The following is an 18,380-nucleotide window of genomic DNA, read 5'->3' as shown; positions in this document are numbered from 1 at the left end:
AAGAAGTTTATTAACCATCTTGCTCTTTCTTTGTGTTGCTTTACTCATCAAGAGAAAGTTGTGCTGGGTTGATTCTGATGAATGACTTTTTCAGAAAGTCAAGTTATCCTTGACTAGATGCAGATGGCCTAGTAAAAAATGAATGCTGCCAGCAGACATTGTCTTTATCAGTAGTAAAAGTTCAGCAGGGACTAGACTTCCTCATCTCTGGCCAGAGAAACCCAGCCTTCTGTTTCAGCACCATATCACATATTGTCCTAATGAATTCTTGTAACACACTGCAGCCCAGATAAATATGCTTATATTAATGTTTTTTGGCAGTCTGGGGCATGGTACAGAATTGACACAAGTGTTTGGATTCTGCCTGCAGCAGACACCAGGAATTTATGCAGCTCAGAAACATTGGACTGTTGTTAGGCTGCTTGTGCCATGACCTTCAGTGTTGCAAACTGCAGCTCGCCCTTCCCAGACTGGCTGCACATGAGGGGAGCCTGGAGCAGGGCCAGGGAGCAGCTCACTGAGGGCTTCATCCACCCCACAGCCCCACCAGTGCCCTGGGACCTTTCCTTTCCTCCATCCTCAGTCATTTTTCCTCCCAAGAGCAGAAGCAGCCATCCCCACAGCTCTGAGGTACGAGCAGTGAGTGCTTTGGAGCACTTCAGAGCTTGAAGCACCACCCCAGGGAGCCTCAAGGACAGCAGAGCATTTGGCCTTTGAAGAACACCCCAGGCAAACGGATTTGAGCTTTTTTAATTGTCAATCTGTGGCTGGAACAGCAGCACAGCAGCACCCTGGAGTCCCATCACATGAGAGCCTCCAGCTCTGCCTGCTGCTTTGTCAGGGCCGGAACTTTCTGATGCAAGTTAGGAAACTCCTCCAGCTGCAGCAGGGGCTTGGTGGCCCCACATTCCCAGGAAGGCAGCTGTCCCAGGGGCCAACAATCCCACTGGGCCAGGCCATCTTGTGGCTGGGAGCACAAGTCACCATCCCTGGATGTGCTGCCACCATCCCTGGATGTGCTGCCACCATCCCTGGGTGTGTTTAACGAAGCCTGGATGTGGCACTGGATGCCAGGGTTGAGTTGAGGTGTTAGGGCTGGGTTTCTGTGATTCTGTGAATTCTGTGAAAAGCTCTGAGCAGGGCTCTGCTGGGCTGTGCTCTGGTGGCCACAGAGCTGATAAAATCCCTTTATTTGCCTTTACAGTGCACCTTTGCTGTGCAGCCATGCCATAACTCAACCTCAAGGCTTCAGTGATAGAGTCAAAAATGTCAGAGCCCTTCCTGGGAGGAGACATTAGGCAGATGTGATTCTTGAAGCAAGAGAGCACGTGAAGGAGGACACGCCATTTCCCAAGAAATTCTGGGGCAGGATTTTTCCAGGTAGTGAGGTTACTTTTTTTTTATTTTTTTATTTATTTTGTGGTTATGTTTTTCAACATTTCATTTAAATGAATGGGAGTTCTGGGGCATGACTCAGATGAGAATGAGCCATAAAAAGAAACAGCCTGAGAACAAATACAGTTGTATTTCTCTCCTGCACCTCCATACTAAGGTGCCTCAGTGCCGTGTTTTCTTACAATTCCTTTGCATTAAAGGGGCTTTTTTTTGATGCTGGGGAAGAACAGTTAGTTCTATTTATCTAGCCATTCAAGTCCGGATGGTCAGCCAGGTCTTTCTGTTACTGCTCAGCCTATTTTTGCAGATTAGGATCTCAGTTCTGCCAGAGTTCATCAGAACATAACAAGTCTATTCATCATTGAAAGAAACAGTGATGCAATTAAATTATATTTATACCTATGGGATAGTTATTTAGCTATCAGGAACAGGAAAGTCCTGCCTGCAACAAGACTTTCTCATTCAAGATTTTCCATGCCTTTAAACATTTGTCTTTTAAAGCCTTATCCGTGGCCTCTTTGGGGCAGAGTCTTCCTGCTGCTCCTTTCCTACAGCACCCAGCAGAGCTCTGTCCATGTTTCATCTGTGTTCTAGGAGAACACCATCCTTCAGACCATCCTCACTACTCAAAGCCCTTTGGGCTACCAGAGCCAACTTCTTCTAGCCCCAGAAGCTGCCATTTGTCTTTGGACTGCAGTCTGTGTAGAAAACTGCACTTTGTTCATTTGATTCTCTGCCTCACCTCCCCTGGCTGTGCTGCTCTTGGCTCTCCCCCATGCTCATTTTACCACCTTGCTGTGTGGTGGAACCAGCACCTGCTGGTCAGTGCAGGGGTGGCCAAGCCAAGCACTTCAAACCAGGTTTCACCATGCTGCTGTGTGAAGCCAGGGAAGTTCTGCCAGTTTTTTTTTGTGGGATCCACCCAAGCTGTGCTGACAACGTGAAATTATGCAAAGCTCTGTACAAGCAGAGAACATAACCTCTGTATATTTTGGTTTTGCCTCTTTTGAATCATATTCTAGTCAACCCCTTTCTTTCCTATGTTAGAAGTAGACTTTCATGGAAAACAAAAAGAAAAAAAAAGGGGAGTTTTCTTCCTGGCATTTTTTTTTTTTTTTTTAATTTTTTTTCACCCCTCACAGGACACTGCCAAAGCCCTGCTAAGTCTCCCTTGAACACCAAGAGCTGCTCCACATCTCTGCTGAGCAGCTGGGGCTCCGAGCACTCTCTGAGGCTGTTGGCCCACCACTGTCCTCTGGGTTTATCTCAACCCTACCCCCAGTTTTGTCACTGTATCCTTCAATCCCCTCTCTCCCCATAAAAGTGTCTAGCTGTCTCTTAAACTCACTTTACCATTTGCTTCTTTGACCTTGCTTGGCAACTTATCCTTGTGTTTATTATTTGAGGTGGAATAGTTCTGGCTACATTCCTGGTTTTACTCTTAATTGTCTAATTTTTAGAAGGGTGTCAGTGGGGTTGGGGTTTGGATTTGGGCTTTTTTTAACTCACCACTCTTGTGACCAGATCTTCTGTTTCATTAGGCTCCCTTGTGTCATCGGGACTTCCAATAACTCAAAGAATCCTAATGAATCCTTTATTGGATCTTCCCAAATATTGCAGCTGGACTTTCCTGTCCATTAGTGCCATTCTGAACTGCATGCACTGCCTTTAATTACTTTTTTGATAATTGGAGGGAAAGGAGAGGAATGAGGGTCTTTCCCAAGCAAGGAAAATCTCAGTGATTTTTCCTGCCTGTCCCAGGAGGAGTTACAAGCAGGGCTCAAGCAGGGCTGAGCAGCAGAACCTTCCCAGGTCCTCTGGCAGCTGGTGCCACCTGTGCCAGCTGGTGGCCTTTGGGGGGCACCTCATGGGGACTTGAGGACCTGCTCCAGAGTTTTTTCCTTGGGCTTTTAGACAAAGTGCAGGGAGCAGCTTGCTTACCATGCTGGATTTGCTGTGGGGTCCTATGGATGACAAAAACACAGCAGGCTTCTCTCAGGAAACTCCATTTTCTGGGGAGCAGAGAGGAGGAAAAAAACACTGGTTTGAAGGCACCTACCTGCAGCTCCAGGAACTGTCCCCAGCTGCTGTGAGGTGGGTTGTTGGAGCAGTGAAATGAATCCTACTGACATCCTGAAACAGATAGGCCTGGTTGGAGTGGCTTTCTGAAATGGGCAACTTGCTTAACCCACCAAAGAGAAGGAAAGAGAAGGAAAGAAAAGGAAAGAGAAGAGAAGGAAAGAGAAGGAAAGAGCTACTTCTTCACATGCCCCCCTTCCCTTACAGGAACCATCACCTGTCTGAAGGATGGGTTAGCCCCAGATGGGTTCCCTAGCTGAAGCAGCCTCCTGCTTGGCCAGCACAGTCCATAGCCATGGACTATGGACCATGTGGACCAGGAGCAGATCCTGTGGCTACAGCCCAAACAGGTTCACTGTGGTGCTTTCCTAAAGCAGACAGACACTTTGCTGGATTCACCTACTTCAAAAATATTCACCCAAGTCAGCTCTGATGGTTGACAGCATCAGAGAGGGAGGAGATCACATTCCCTTTCCTACTCAACATATTGTGTCTCATGAAATGGCAACAAAAAGGAGAAAGGTTTTCTATATAATGAACATTCTCCATTTGGGGGGGCTACAGAAGCCATGGGACAGGAAGAGGGTGCCAATCCCACTGAGACATTAAACATCAGCCAAAACAATATCAGTCACCATGTTCAGTTTAAGAACACAGGGCAGAGGCACAAAAGATTTGCTCAATTAATTGTGGGATTGAAAATTTTCCAGAGAGCTGAGGATACTTGTAAGATATAATAGAGTGCAGCCCCCTCATCTCTCATGGGGAGGTCAAGCTCACAGCAACTCGGCCTGCTGATCAATCTCTGCATGTCCCAAAAAGAGGAACTGCATTCTGCAAGAGCCAGAATCTGGGGGCTGCCTCTGAGAAATTCATGCACTAAAGCACTTCCATAAAGGTGGCTTACCTTGCTGATAGAATCCCAAAACCGGGAAAATGAAAGGCAGAGATGTGGAACACCTCTCTTAACAAACACCGTAAAATAGCCAGGAGTAAAAATGTTAAAAATCTTGTAAACATTTACCATCATCCTCTCTGTGCTTGACAGGTTGGGGGGGCATAGTGACCATCAAACAGCAGAGTAGCAATAAGTCTTTGACTGAGAAAGTGGTGACAGCACAAGCAAAAGGACATGCTCTGTCACTCATCAACCCACGCTCCATTTTTTGTAGCCATCTACTATTATTATTTGGCACGTGATTCCCCAGGCAGCAAACCATGGCTGTAGCTATTTACAGGTCACTGGAAGTCTGGCCTGTGCTGCAGTGGAGTTCTGGTTGTATTTCACAGAAGATAGTTTTATTTATGTTTGACCGATGCAGGCAAAACCGGAGGCTGATTTTTCTTTTTTTGGCTTTTAGTATAAACACTCATGGCAGCCCTCTATTTTGGGTGCAGACTGAAAAACAGATTGTTTTGTAGTTGCCGAGAACTGCTGGGTAAATCAGAGGACATTGTTATTGCAGCTGAGCTTTTCTTTCAAGAGAGCAGGAGGAGTTGCTTTATTTTTTCATTCTGTGCAGTTTTACGTACACCGTTCGCTCCAAATATTTGATGTTTGCCACACTTGTTATGAGTTTCTCCAGAGAGATGCTGTCTTTTGGCAGCAAAAGATAAAGTTGACTGATACAAATGAGTCACAGTACCCCAACAGTAATTAACAGTGATGCAATACCCAGGCGAAAAAGAGGACTTGAAGAATTAACTGTTGAGTTTTCTTGACGATGCAGCTGCACTTTAAGAGAGAAAGCTCAACCCATCATAGAACTCCATTGTGTACATTAGAGAAAAAAAGCTTGGCAAGATACATTAAAGATTTTTGCTAAAGAGATACAAATATTTTGCAAGGGCAAAGGGCGCTGAGGCAGGCTGTACTTACTTCCAGAGAAAAGTAGGCAGGATGACAAAGAAACAGTAATATTTCTTTATCTTCGTTTTCACACTTCATCATCTATGAAAGACTGTCTTTTCCAACCTGCTGAACTGATTTAAGCCACCCCAACTCTAAATTAACTTTTACTTAAAAGTCACTCTATGACATCCTAATCTAAGAAGTTATCTGTGCTTATGGTTTCAGCCCAGTTCTACAGAAGGCCAGTTCTGCTATTTATAAATGGGATTTTGCTTGTTCTCTAAAGTTCTTACACAAATCTCACGGCTCAAAAGAGAAGGAATTGTTGGGTAAGAAGACGAAGGATTGAAGCAACTGCTTTATAGCACAATATGAAACTTGACACTGTTTTCTGCTGCCAGTATGATTCCCAAGTGAGATGGATAAATTGTGGTCAAGACCTGGACAGGTTAACTAGTGGTCATCAGTGCTGGTGGTACCTTATATATAAAAAAAAAAGAAAAAAAAAAAGGATACTATTGGACAGGGCATTTGAAATTTAATACCAGACATGAAACAAGACATCTGTTGGACTCTCATTTGTTTCTCTTTGAATGGGCTTTAATTGAAAGCTCAGTGAAAAATGCAGGTTACATTCTTAGTGTTATCAATAGTTTGTAACAGCAACAACATCAGAACAGTGATGCTTCTAATATTTATACATTTTCTAGTTGGAGATGTCTAAGAGCAATACATTATCAGATATATATATATACACACAATTTCAAGCAATTAAAAGTAAATAATAAACCCCTCCTCCCAAAACCCTGAAATAATATATTTCCTTACACTAATAATGTCTTTTTCACATATACTTGACAAAGAGTCTTTTTTAAGTTACTTATCTTAAGAGAAATCTGTTAATGGAGATCCTGGACCAGCCCCATTAGAAGTTCAGTTTTAAGTTTATACAGCTTGCTAGCCACATAACCAGTGTGGCTTTACATTGTAAACAAATCCCAAATGTCTACAATGATTGAAATTAGTTTTGTGTAAAGGAGATCTATGCATCTCATGATAGAATAAATTTAAACCAATACATTAAAAAGAGAGAGAGAGAGATAAGGAGAGAGCTAATTGACAAACAAAACAGTTTTAAGGGTTCAGTTATGCAATTCTTTAAAAACCAAGTTAAGTTAATGGTGAGATTCTTATTTTTTGTATAGAGAGGCTCTGGTTATCTGGCTTTAGCTGCTCTAGAAAGACAACCTTTAAAAAAAAGGTTTGACTAGTGAAATTTCAAAAGGAGAGCTTCCAACTCTAGAAGGATTACCAGAAGTGTCTCAGGTGACTGTTCCTTCATCTTGTGAGGAAAGCTGTACTAGCATTCAGGAGCCTCAGCATATGCAGGGGTGATGTAAGTGTAGAGCTGACCTTCAACAGGGAGGAATCATCCTACCCACTGCAGGAATTAAAAAGGTACAGCAATTTGTACCTGGAAAAGTTCAAGTGAAAAGAACACAAAAGAGCTGGAGGCGGACATGAAAGCTGAGCATAGTTTATAGTAATCTTGAAACTGTGGAGGTCTTGCCTACTTCTGTACAAAACCACAAGTAAAAATCTCTTGAACTTATTGACTAGGAACATGTGCAGCTCCAAATGGAAGGGCAGGCTGAGCAGAATCCTACGTTTTAGTTATCTTGGGTCAGATAGGATGAGAAGGCAGCTGCAGCTCTCTGACAGAGGTGATCGAGGATGGCTGAGAAAGTTTGCAGTAGCTTATAATGTCCCATCTGGTTTTTTCACTTGTTTGAACTGTCTAAAGGGCCAACTGCAGTTTAGTCATGTTCCTCTGGTGCATGTTGTGATGACGAACTAATTCATCAGACCTGGCAAATTTTTTTTGACAGCTGGGCCACCGGCAACTGAAAGGCTTTTCACCTGTTAACAAAACACCCTGTTATTAGCTGAGCACAGAGCTCATCTGAGACACTGCTAGTTGTTTTCTTCCTGTGGGGCTGTGAGGAGCTGGCAGAGCCCTTGTCAGGAGGAAAGGCACCCTGGGCTGTCCTGAGAGGGCATGGGACTGCCCCCAGCTCCTGCTCACATCAGCGCTGGTGCCTTCCTACCTCTGCCTCAGCTGATGTTTACCAGCAGCCTTTCCAGGTGATGTAGAACACTCTGCAGTGGTTCATTCCTGAGGACAGGCCCTTGCTGAGCACCCTGCTGCCATGATTATGCTGCTCTTAGCTCTCAAATGACCAAGGTTCAAAGTCAGCCTGGCATCCACACAGGCTTCAGTCACGCCTCCGTGGTGGTGCAGGCGCACTGTTAGTCACCGTGGAAACTGTCAGGGACTTTCTAGAGCTTGACCTCCAGTCAAGGGGAGTTTTTCCCAGCTAATTCAACGAGTTTTGGCTGAAGTTCTTTGAAACTGGTGAGTGTAAGTGAATATGGTAGAAGCAACGGGGTTCAGTGTGGAGTCTGCTGAGCCAGACTCAAAGTTTTCCAGCCCTATCAAAATAAAGTGGATTCACATCTATGGGAGATGTCAAATGCTCAAAATAGCATTTTTCTAACATTTTCATGAGCATAATATTCACTACAAATAACTCCAAGCAAAGCACATTCAAATTTAACAAGAAATGCCACCACTTTTTAACTGTTAACCTGGTCTCCTGATTTCCTGCAGTGTGTAAGTGGAATTTCAGGCTGTGTTTGTGATGCTGCAGGAATGCTGATGGAATGCTTCTTTCATTAGCTCAGAGCAGTACCCAGTGACTCATGCTTCTTCTTCTTTTTTTTTTTTATCTTTCAAAATAAATGCAATATTTTAAAATATGTTCAGCTCTGGGACTGGGCTCTTTAGTGCTGTCTACACACCTCATGCTCTCTAACACACTCCAGACACACTGGGGTGGTGGTACAACCTCACCCAGGCATCTTCTCTTCTTATTTACCTCACACTCTGGGCATTTCACAAACCTGATCCAAATTCAGACAAAAGGAGATTTGCATAAATGTGTACTTCTGTTTGCAAACTCCCACGTGAGGTATTTACGTTGAAAGGGAATTCCTAAAATCTACTTTATCTACTTAGCATAAGTGCTGGCAAAAGCAACAACTATCTCCCACAAGTGCATAAAACAGTGGTGGGAAATGGTGCAGATATCAGGGATCACATTTCCATTGCTGAACGTGTCTGTGGGTGGATAAAACTTCCTTTGATTTTTTTTTTTTTTTTTTTTTTTTGCTGTCAACAGCAAAGATTGCTGTCAACAGCAAAGATTGCTGTCACAGTGAAATTGCTTGTGAAGAAAAAATCCCTGAATCCTAACAAATAGTTTGGTAGCTGAGTAAAATTAGGATAGAATTGCATGGAAACCACCTTTGCTTTGCTTCCTCACTGTGGAGCAAGTTAACTTGGGCTGGGTGCTTTGTCACATCATTCAGGGGCTATGAGGAAAGAAGAAAGAAAGAAAGAGAGAGAGAGAGAGAGAAAGAGAAAGAGAGAAAGAAAGAGAGAAAGAGAGAGAAAGAGAGAGAAAGAGAAGAGAGAGGGAAGAGAGAGGGAGGGAGAGGAAGGGAGGGAGGGAGGGAGGAAGGGAGGAAGAGGCGGAAAGAAGGAAGGAAGTGGTGGAAGGAAGTGGCGGAAGGAAGGAAGGAAGGAAGGAAGTGGCAGAAGGAAGGAAGGAAGTGGCGGAAGGAAGTGGCGGAAGGAAGGAAGTGGCGGAAGGAAGGAAGTGGCGGAAGGAAGGAAGTGGCGGAAGTGGCGGAAGTGGCGGAAGTGGCGGAAGTGGCGGAAGGAAGGAAGGAAGGAAGGAAGGAAGGAAGGAAGGAAGGAAGTGGCGGAAGGAAGTGGCGGAAGGAAGTGGCGGAAGGAAGGAAGGAAGTGGCGGAAGGAAGTGGCGGAAGGAAGGAAGGAAGTGGCGGAAGGAAGGAAGGAAGGAAGGAAGTGGCGGAAGGAAGGAAGGAAGTGGCGGAAGGAAGGAAGGAAGTGGCGGAAGGAAGGAAGGAAGGAAGGAAGGAAGGAAGGAAGGAAGTGGCGGAAGGAAGGAAGGAAGTGGCGGAAGGAAGTGGCGGAAGGAAGTGGCGGAAGGAAGTGGCGGAAGGAAGGAAGGAAGGAAGGAAGGAAGGAAGGAAGGAAGGAAGGAAGGAAGGAAGGAAGGAAGGAAGGAAGGAAGGAAGGAAGGAAGGAAGGAAGGAAGTGGCGGAAGGAAGGAAGGAAGGAAGGAAGTGGCGGAAGGAAGGAAGTGGCGGAAGGAAGGAAGGAAGGAAGTGGCGGAAGGAAGTGGCGGAAGGAAGTGGCGGAAGGAAGGAAGGAAGTGGCGGAAGGAAGGAAGTGGCGGAAGGAAGGAAGTGGCGGAAGGAAGGAAGGAAGGAAGGAAGGAAGGAAGGAAGGAAGGAAGGAAGGAAGGAAGGAAGGAAGGAAGGAGTGGCTCCATAACACCAGCCCAGATGCTGTGCCAGTGGCAGGCAGCAAACAAACCCACAGCAAGGATGGTGGGGCTCAGATCCCAGGGGCAGCTGGGACAGGGAGAGGAGCTTCACTGGCACAAAATGGAGCAAGTTCTTCACTGTAGCTAATCTGGGCTATAAAAAATGGCTGGAGTCATGCAAGTCCTGACTTAGCAGATCAGTTAGCAGTGAAATGTGATGGGGAATGCAGCTGATCCCAGCTTGCCAGCGTGTTACCACCATTTTGTCTCTCCCAGAACATTACCTCTTGCTGGTAAAGAAAACATCTTTCTTCATGGAAATGCACAGAGACCCAGGCCCTGCAGCTCAACAGGACCATGGGGACAGCCCAGGAGCACAGCCTTTGCCATTTGCAGATTGCAAGTGTAGACATGGCCATTGGGTGAAGCATTTATTTGGCCAGAGCCACAGAAAATGCCACTGTTCTCAGGTGAATCATTTCCTTTATTAAAATTTCTCTTTTATTTTTTGGAAGTCTGAAATGTGTGGTTTTTTATGGTCCAGAAGAGAAAAAAGAATTCTTAGCAGGGAGAAAAAGATTTTGAGGCTCCTTGTCCATCTGTACAGAGACTGAATTTAAAAGGTTAACACCAGTATGGAAAACACCGTGACATCCAACAACATGCCAAAGTGCTTGGCAAACAATTATTTGGTAAAAACACTGCATACATAGCAGAAGGAACAGCAGATGTCAGTACACAGGACTAATTCTAAAACTTAAAACTAAAATACAGAGCTTGCTGCAGTTGCTCCTTAATGGTGTTTACATTTATGTGAGGGCAGAGTAGACTAAAATGGCCTCCCTTTTTTTCCCCCCTGTATTTAGATGAAATACTACGGTTTCTACCAAAAAAAAAAAAAAAAATTAAAAGGTCCTTGAATACTTGAGTAAGCTTTTACTTTAGTGTCTGTCAGTGTGAGTTTGCAAAAGGCACTGCTTTTATCTGCTGGAGAGATTAGAGCACAAGCAGCAACAGCAGGAGCTTTGCTGTGCTATCCTGCATTAGGCTCAACTGACACTTGGGAGAAGCATGAGTAGGCACGAATACTTTAGATTCCAGACCTTTGGCTAAAGCTAGAATTAAAATTTCTATCTTGTAGGGCTCTTTCAGTAAAGGCAGTAGATCAACTTGACATTTGTGGGCTGAGACCGTGATGCTCATTTCATAATAGCTGACAAAATTTATTTTGCCAAGCTGAAATTTCTTTAAACATGAAGGAAGAAAGCATAGTTTCTAAAATCACCTAAATCCCTTTGTGAAAAGTGACTATCACACTTGGGGAAAGCAGCAACACTGAAAAATCAGCACACTGAAATTCTTTCTGCTGTTTTGAATATTTAAATCGTGGTTAAGACACTTTCTAACCATGTAATTCACAAAAACATTGATTTAAAATTAAAAAAAAAAAAAGAAATATAAATGTGAAGAAAAGTTTACGCACTTGTTTTACCTGTATGAGTCCTGGTATGAGTCTTCAGATGATCAGATCTGGAGAACTTTCTCTGACAGGTTTTACACTGAAAGGGCTTCACACCTAAGAGACAAAAAAAAAAATTCTATTCTTCTTATGTCCCAACCTTTTTGAAAGGGTGCATGAAATCAGATATTTCTGAAGTTTCAAAAGCCTGGATTTTTTTTATTATTTTTTGGGGTTTTTTTCTTCTAGTTACTGTAACTGCTCCTCCCATCCCTGTGCCTACACATTACAGAAAGTTAGTCATTAATGAGGCCCCCACCCTTTGTAACCTCCTCTGCCAGTGCCTGGGTCTGAAGCCTCTGAGCAGCTCCACCATAAACAAACCCCCACTTAAATCATCTGCAAACATTGTTAATCCTGACCCTGAGGTTTGGCACCCAGGGTATCCTGCAGGAGCAAATAGGACAGAAGAAAATCAACATGCAGAAATTTATTTTCATGTGCTCCCAATAGGTTTAACTTACTTCATACTACTAATTTACGCATGACACATAGGTCTGGGGCAAATTTTACACATTGGCAATTTTTTCTTGCAGAACTGTTTAGTTTTAAGCACAATCTATTCTTAATTAATGGTCATAGAATATAGAGCAAACAGTTTCCTTATGAAAGTTGTTTCAAAAGATGGTGTCAGGATGTAAAATTCACCTAAACAACCACAGTAGTGCTAAAAGGCCAGTTAAAAACCTAGCCATGGCCTTCTCCTAAAATTAACTTCAAGAATTTGGTGTTGTGAGCAGACAACATTAGAAAGCTAGAAATTTGAGGAGTGTAATTTCAGGATCACAATTCCTGTATCAATTCTAATTACAGGCAGGTCTTGTCCACAAACCTGTGTGTCGTCTTTGGTGCCTTTTGAGTTGGTCTGAACGAGAAAATCTTCGTTCACAGTCTTTAAAATCACACTGGTAAGGTTTCTCACCTGGAGAGGAGAAACAGTTTGTTAGAAAATGTGGCAACATGAGGGAGCACCTCAAGCTGAACCAGAAGCTGAAATGTGCTGCTCTGAAAGATTTCTCTGCAGTCTGAAGCAGTCTAGTGGCACACCAGGACTGAATTGTCATAAAGCCATACAGCTCTGTTGGAAAGGCTGGCAAAATTCTACTGCATTGACACTGATACTGAATCTGCTCACTCTAAGAAAATTAGAGGTTAAAGCTGCAAAAAAAAATTCCAGTTGAGTGAATTTTTAATTTTTTTTCTGCTGGTAAAGAACAGGAATGTCTTGGTTTATATTTCCCTAAAAACCCCATTAAACCCTTTCAGTAGCACCTGTCTCAGCAGCACATAATTCATACAGAGGAGCAAATCACAGTTTGAACTAAATTGGGTTTAAAGCAAAAACTAAATAAGTTCCATCCACACAGGTGACAGTTTTAACCACTTTAATTAGAACAAAACTAATGAGCAAAAAATTCAACCTCAGGAAAAGACAAATTTTTCCTCAAAACACCAATTAGGTTTCTTCCACAAAGTGCCATTAAATAGAATTTCTCACATAACTGCACAGCTCCCACAGGCAAAGCCATGAATTACTGCAAAACCTCATGTAAATATAAACTCTTCCCCTCCTCCCAGGCAGTTCAGCAGAGATCCTCAGAGTGGGATTTCTCTGGGATGAGTTTTTTAGGAAAAGAAATCCCCACAAGCCAGTGTTTCAAAAGGACGTGGATTTCAATGCAAAGGAATGCACATAAACATGCAAAAAGAAATGCAGCAGCTGAGGAGTCTGAGGAAAGAGGGAAATATTGCCAGCAGAGCACAGGGGTGGTGAAATTTGGGCAAGTTCAGCCAAAACAATCCTCATGCTGTTACAGGAGCAGCTCCATGATCTTCCAGGTCTGACTTACTCCTAACCTGAGATCCCTTTGCACAACCCTGGAATCCTGCTGAAGCCTCAGCCACTTATTACATTTAATAAATGTCTAAATAAACCTAAATTCCATTAAATGGCATTTCTGCCCACAGAAAGTCAGGTTCAGAGGCACAGCACAGAGGAGCAGGAGTGGAGCTGCAGAGCTGGGAGGATGCTGGGCTCTGCTTGGGAGTTCTTCAAGAGTAAAAGAGTAAGAAAGAGTAAAAGCCTGTTGCTAACAAGAACAGATGAGAAAAAGAGGCTGATTCTGAAACCAGAGCTTGCAAGTGGGAATGAGAACCCAAAGGCTGGTCCATATTTGAACCCCTTTTCTTAAATAAGAGGCAGCAGCTCTGCCTGCTGTGGGAAGCTGAGATGTAAACCAAAGGTCCTGTGGGACCTTTTCCTACAGGAAAACATCAGCTGGAGTGGGCAGAGGGGTTGGTTTCTCCCTGTTTCATTTTAACCTCCACTGAAGGGGTCTGCATGTCTGATTCAATGGTGAGGACATTTATTCTGCTTGCACTGGTATTCTGAGACACCAGAGCAAACCAGTTTCGTTTAAAGCAGATGCCTTTGGACCCAGGTGACAGAGAACAAGCAGCATATTAAGGAGAGCCTTCCAAATTCATCCTGGTGCAGCTAAAATAAGAATTTTACAAAAGCAACAAAATCTGCAAGAACAAGCTGACTTCCTGTGGCAGTCACCCCCAAGGAGTTTACTGACTCTCAAACCTAGGTGTGGACAATTTCTATGTCTGCTGGGCTTAATTTATTAGCATAGGAGATTAAAGTTGCCACAGGTGTTTGAAATAGTTCCATACACTTTGACCACAAGGACTCCCTGGGGGGTGCCTGCTTTCCAGAAACCACTTACTTCCAAGGAATTCAGCCCTTTGGCAGATTTAAGAGGGGGAATGTCAGCAGAGCAGAATGCAGTGACAGGATGATTGTCTGCTAATTGCAATATAAACTTAGAAGATGGCTAAGGAGGCATAGGAATAAAACAGCATAGAGGCTCTGATGGCATGCACATGAAAGTATTTCTTTAAATACTTTGGAAAATAATCTTGGTTCAATTAAAGTCAGATTTAACCCATGAAGATATTAAAGGAAGCAATCTAAAATGTTTACATAGGGATATGATGACACTGGGAAGAAAACAAAAAGCAAATAAGCAAAAAGAGGCACAACATTAGACAGAAATCCTAATTCCCCTTTCCTTCTTCATCTTCTGTGTCAGCTGCCAAAGCTGACTGCCACATAAATTTCCTCAGAACAGGACAACAGAAACATCCCAGATGAGAAGAAGTCTGTTAGTCCCCCTTGAAATTCCCACAGTGAGAGTGTCTCATTTCCCCAGCCCTGCCAAGGCCTCTCCAGTAAAAGGCTAAAGTCTCTTTGTGTATGAAAATATCCAGTGATGCTGTCACCTCCTTATGTGAGCACACACAGCCCCAAAACAAACCAGGAGATGCAGATGGAGCTTCACCAGCCCTTCTGCCTGAGACATCATTACTTACAATACTGAAAGTAGTGCAAAAAGAGGCCATAATGAAATAATAAAGATGTGAGAGGATAGAGGAAACGGCATGTCTTGAATATGGCATGCCTTGAATATTTAGGAAAACAATTTTTAAAAGAAAAGGTCAAGAATTGTAAAACAAGCGTGAATCTGCCTTTGCACATGTTGCAAGAAATGGTTCTAATAAAACAAATTTTTGTCAAAAGCAGTTAATTTAAACTGAGGGAAGTGTGCATGTTTTCTCTGGAGCAAATTCATTTGCTCAGGTGCATGGGAAAACAGAAAATTCTACCACTGTAGCAGTTACACAAAATATTCACAGTCACTGCTTTAATTAAGGACTTCTGCAAGAGTAAAAGCCTGTTGCTAACAAGAACAGATGAGAAAAAGAGGCTGATTCTGAAACCAGAGCCTGCAAGTGGGAATGAGAATCCAAAGGCTGGTCTATACATCCTTCACCAATTTAAATCCCTTTTCATATATAAGTGTACCCACTTAATCAAACAAGTCCCATGATCACAACTTTGCCTTGATAATACTACATTTTTATTTAATATCATTTGCTTTAGCAAACTCACACAAAATACATGTTGATTTTGTAATACATGTGGATTACTTTACAGTTAACATTTTCTGTCACCTCCACACCATAGCTCAGCTGTGGCATGTCATTACTGTTCTGAAATTAATCTTGTATTTTAGATCCCTAAGCATTTTTTCTTTTATGCTGTAGAAATATCAGCCTGAAAGGACACAGCTTGACACCTACCATAAAGGACAACCTTCCTGATGTACAGATTCTCACTCTCCATTGCAGCCCATACCTGCAGCTGACAGCATGAACCCATTTAGGCTAAAGAACATCCCTGGAAAACAGGCAGAGGATTTTCTCTCTGCAAACCTGCTCAGCTTTGTGTTGGGATAAATCCAGTTTTCCCAATGAGTGGCACTGAACCTAAAGGGTCTCTGGCAAGAATGCTGATGCTTCCACCAGAAGTGAAATTTATGGAGGTCTAGACATCAATTTGTTTCTGCAGGGAAGTGCCTGAAGCCTGCCACGGGATGACAACTCACATTATTTGCTGCAAAGTTGAAAAGTTAGATGTATTTCTGCATTTCCTTTCAGAGGCCTATCTGCTGCAGCAAAATACACCAAGATAAGAAAAAAGCTTTTTTGGCTGTGAATGTTTCAATGAAGGCATTGTTAAGAACAGATAAGCAGCCTCAGAGGGTACAAAGTGTTAACATATTTTCAACTGAGGTTATTTGAAACATTGGTAAAAACTGATTACAGAATCCAACTTTGTGTTTCAGGGCCTTGCTTGGTTTTGCAATACAGCAACTGGGAAAGAAGGATGGAAGATCTGATGAGCCAGTCCTTTGTATGTATCTATTACAGAAATAAAAAATATAATCTAGAGCCAACAGTATCCTGCAAAGATACAATCTGTTGGTTTCATATCATATATATGTAACAGCTTGTTTTCAAATCATGTGTTCATCATTTAAAAAATGACCAAAATCTTTGACCTAGCACTACACTAAGATAGCATAAGGTGGAAGAGCTCCAAACCCATAAGTGAGTCCAGAACCCCCCTGCAGGAAGATTAATATTTTTTTGTTTGTTTGATTAGGAGAGGTGTGACAAACACAACCACATTATTTTTGGAGAAAACTGGTTCCAAATTTTGCTTTTGACATGCAAGAGAAAGAAGTCAGGGTTAGACAAACCCATGAAGTTGCAAAGGAAATGGATGTGCATCACAACAGTGGGTTTGGCTGCCCAGGACTCCTGAAGAGCATGGCAAGGAGGAAAACCTTCATGGCCACCAAGTCCAGACCATCCACACATCCAGCAGCCAGGAAAATATGGTAACTGGGAAGTTATCCCCTCCAGATGCTCCCACACTTCCCAAAACCCTCCCAAAATCAGGACTGGCAGACCACAGGAGGAGACAGGAAATGAAGAGCATCATTTTCTAAGCCTCTACAGCAGCTGGGAGTTTGGTAAGTAGAATTTCCAGACCATAATAATACATATGTACTCTATATATACTATATATACTCTACTATATATAAGTAGAATTCCCAGACCTATAATAATAGGAAATGTCCAGTACCCATTCAACAGGCTGAGGACAAAACCCTGCCAGATGATGAAGGGAAAATCTCCTTTCTGATCCTAAATCTGAACTCCTCAGCCAGGCAAGCTGCACCAGCAATTTTCATCCCCTGCTTCCTCTCTCCAGCTGCAACCAGCCTGGAAACATTACACAGCAATGCTGACAGCAGCAAACACAAGCTCTGGGAAACAAGCTGGCCTCTCATGGAAAGAAACTTCCAAAGGTTTGAAAAATAAATAATTTTTGCTGTCAGCATATCAAAATGTGTATGCAGAAGGATCTGTGCCCACCTGTACAGAAAAGGTGTTGGAAGGGAAAAAAGTGGTTTTCCTCTACCCAGTTGCACTGCAGCATGAACCAGAGGAGAGGCCCCAAAGACAATGGGACCCCTCCAACCCTTCTCTGGGGTGTCAAGACAGACACAGGCCTATCCCCCATGTCTTTTGGGGGTTTTCTGACTTTACAAGCCTAAATTATATATGATATAATATTAAAAATCTTCTCCAGCTAATGAAAAAACATATGTAAGCTGAAGTCCTTGTGATTGATCCAGAAATAACACTGGGAAAGCCAAGCAACTAAATGGAATAAAATACAGGACCAGAGCAAACAAATAATGACTGCTAAAGCACAGAGTAAATCAATTTAGGAATGAAGGAAACAGTGATTATGTGAAAAAATTCAGAACTGTTTAGGCAATACTGAATTTAATGGCCTTCAAAAGATTTCCAAATGTTCTTGGTTCCAATTTATTTATAGAAAATAGAATAGCATTTCCGTAGACCTTCCCTTCTAAAGATGAGCTTGCACTTACAGTCTGAAGTATCTTAAATTTTTAATTTCAGCAGCTCTGAAGACAGCTGTCTCAATATTTTCTGACCTGCCCATTCATTAATTAAAAGTGCTTTGTGTGCATTTCTCACAGTTGACACAATTAACTGACAAAAAGGTCTCCAAAAGGAGAAGATTGCAACTATCTTTATGAGATGTTAGACAGTCTGCCAGGTCACCCAGCATGGGCTGCCCTCCTGCTCTCTTCCATGCCTTTGGTCTTCCATCACATCAATGGTTAACTCAACATCCATATTTACAGATTACATCCACAGATTTCTAGGTAAGCACAGAAAGAACTTTCTAAATAAAAATATGACAGGCAATCAAAAAAAAATGAAAACCCATAAGGAACATATCTAAAATATATATCATCATTTTACACATCCAACACCATCAATCTCCCAACAGGGGAAATAACTCTGTCTGCTCTTTAGCAAGGTGCAGCAGAGTATTTGATTTCTACATTTTGAGGTCTTATTTCCTGGACTCAGAGAGAATCCAGACATTATCCTACAAATGACTGGCTTCAGGTTCAATCCTTCATGGAAAGATCCCATTGCATTGCCAATCCCTGCCTACCAGAAAAGGTTTTCACAGGAGAGCCAGAGGATGCTGAATGTCTAGGTTCCTCTTGCAGAGGAAAATTCTTCATAATTAACATTAGATGAGATCTGGAGTGAGATTCAATGGTCCCAAATGAGGAGGGAAAGAAGGGAAAAAAAGAATTAAAAGAGAAAACAACTCACAGCCCTGTGATAGTAAGAGATGGAGGGAGGTGAT

The 18,380-nt window shown here is 42.7% G+C and overlaps 1 protein-coding gene across 7 annotated transcripts in view; it reads right to left on the bottom strand.

Annotated features, from left to right (window-relative positions):
* Positions 1 to 5,256: 5,256 nt before the first annotated feature.
* Positions 5,257 to 18,380, bottom strand: part of WT1 (WT1 transcription factor) — a 34,905-nt gene continuing 21,781 nt past the window's right edge. For 2 of the 7 annotated variants that reach the window (XM_071455282.1, XM_071455287.1), the window contains 3 exons: positions 12,096 to 12,185; positions 11,228 to 11,320; positions 5,257 to 7,246 (listed from right to left, as the gene is read on the bottom strand). In XM_071455282.1, the coding sequence (XP_071311383.1) occupies positions 7,125 to 7,246; positions 11,228 to 11,320; positions 12,096 to 12,185 (305 nt within the window). In that variant the 3' untranslated portion in view covers positions 5,257 to 7,124. The remainder of the gene's footprint in view (positions 7,247 to 11,227; positions 11,321 to 12,095; positions 12,186 to 18,380) is intronic. The other 5 variants (XM_071455284.1, XM_071455281.1, XM_071455285.1 and 2 more) reach the window with 5 other exon arrangements.

The sequence above is a fragment of the Agelaius tricolor genome, unplaced genomic scaffold (genome assembly GCF_023055355.1).
Source record: "Agelaius tricolor isolate 1412-34295 unplaced genomic scaffold, bAgeTri1.0.p SCAF_46, whole genome shotgun sequence".
Lineage (NCBI taxonomy): Eukaryota > Metazoa > Chordata > Aves > Passeriformes > Icteridae > Agelaius > Agelaius tricolor.
This window is presented reverse-complemented; position numbering and strand designations above follow the sequence as displayed.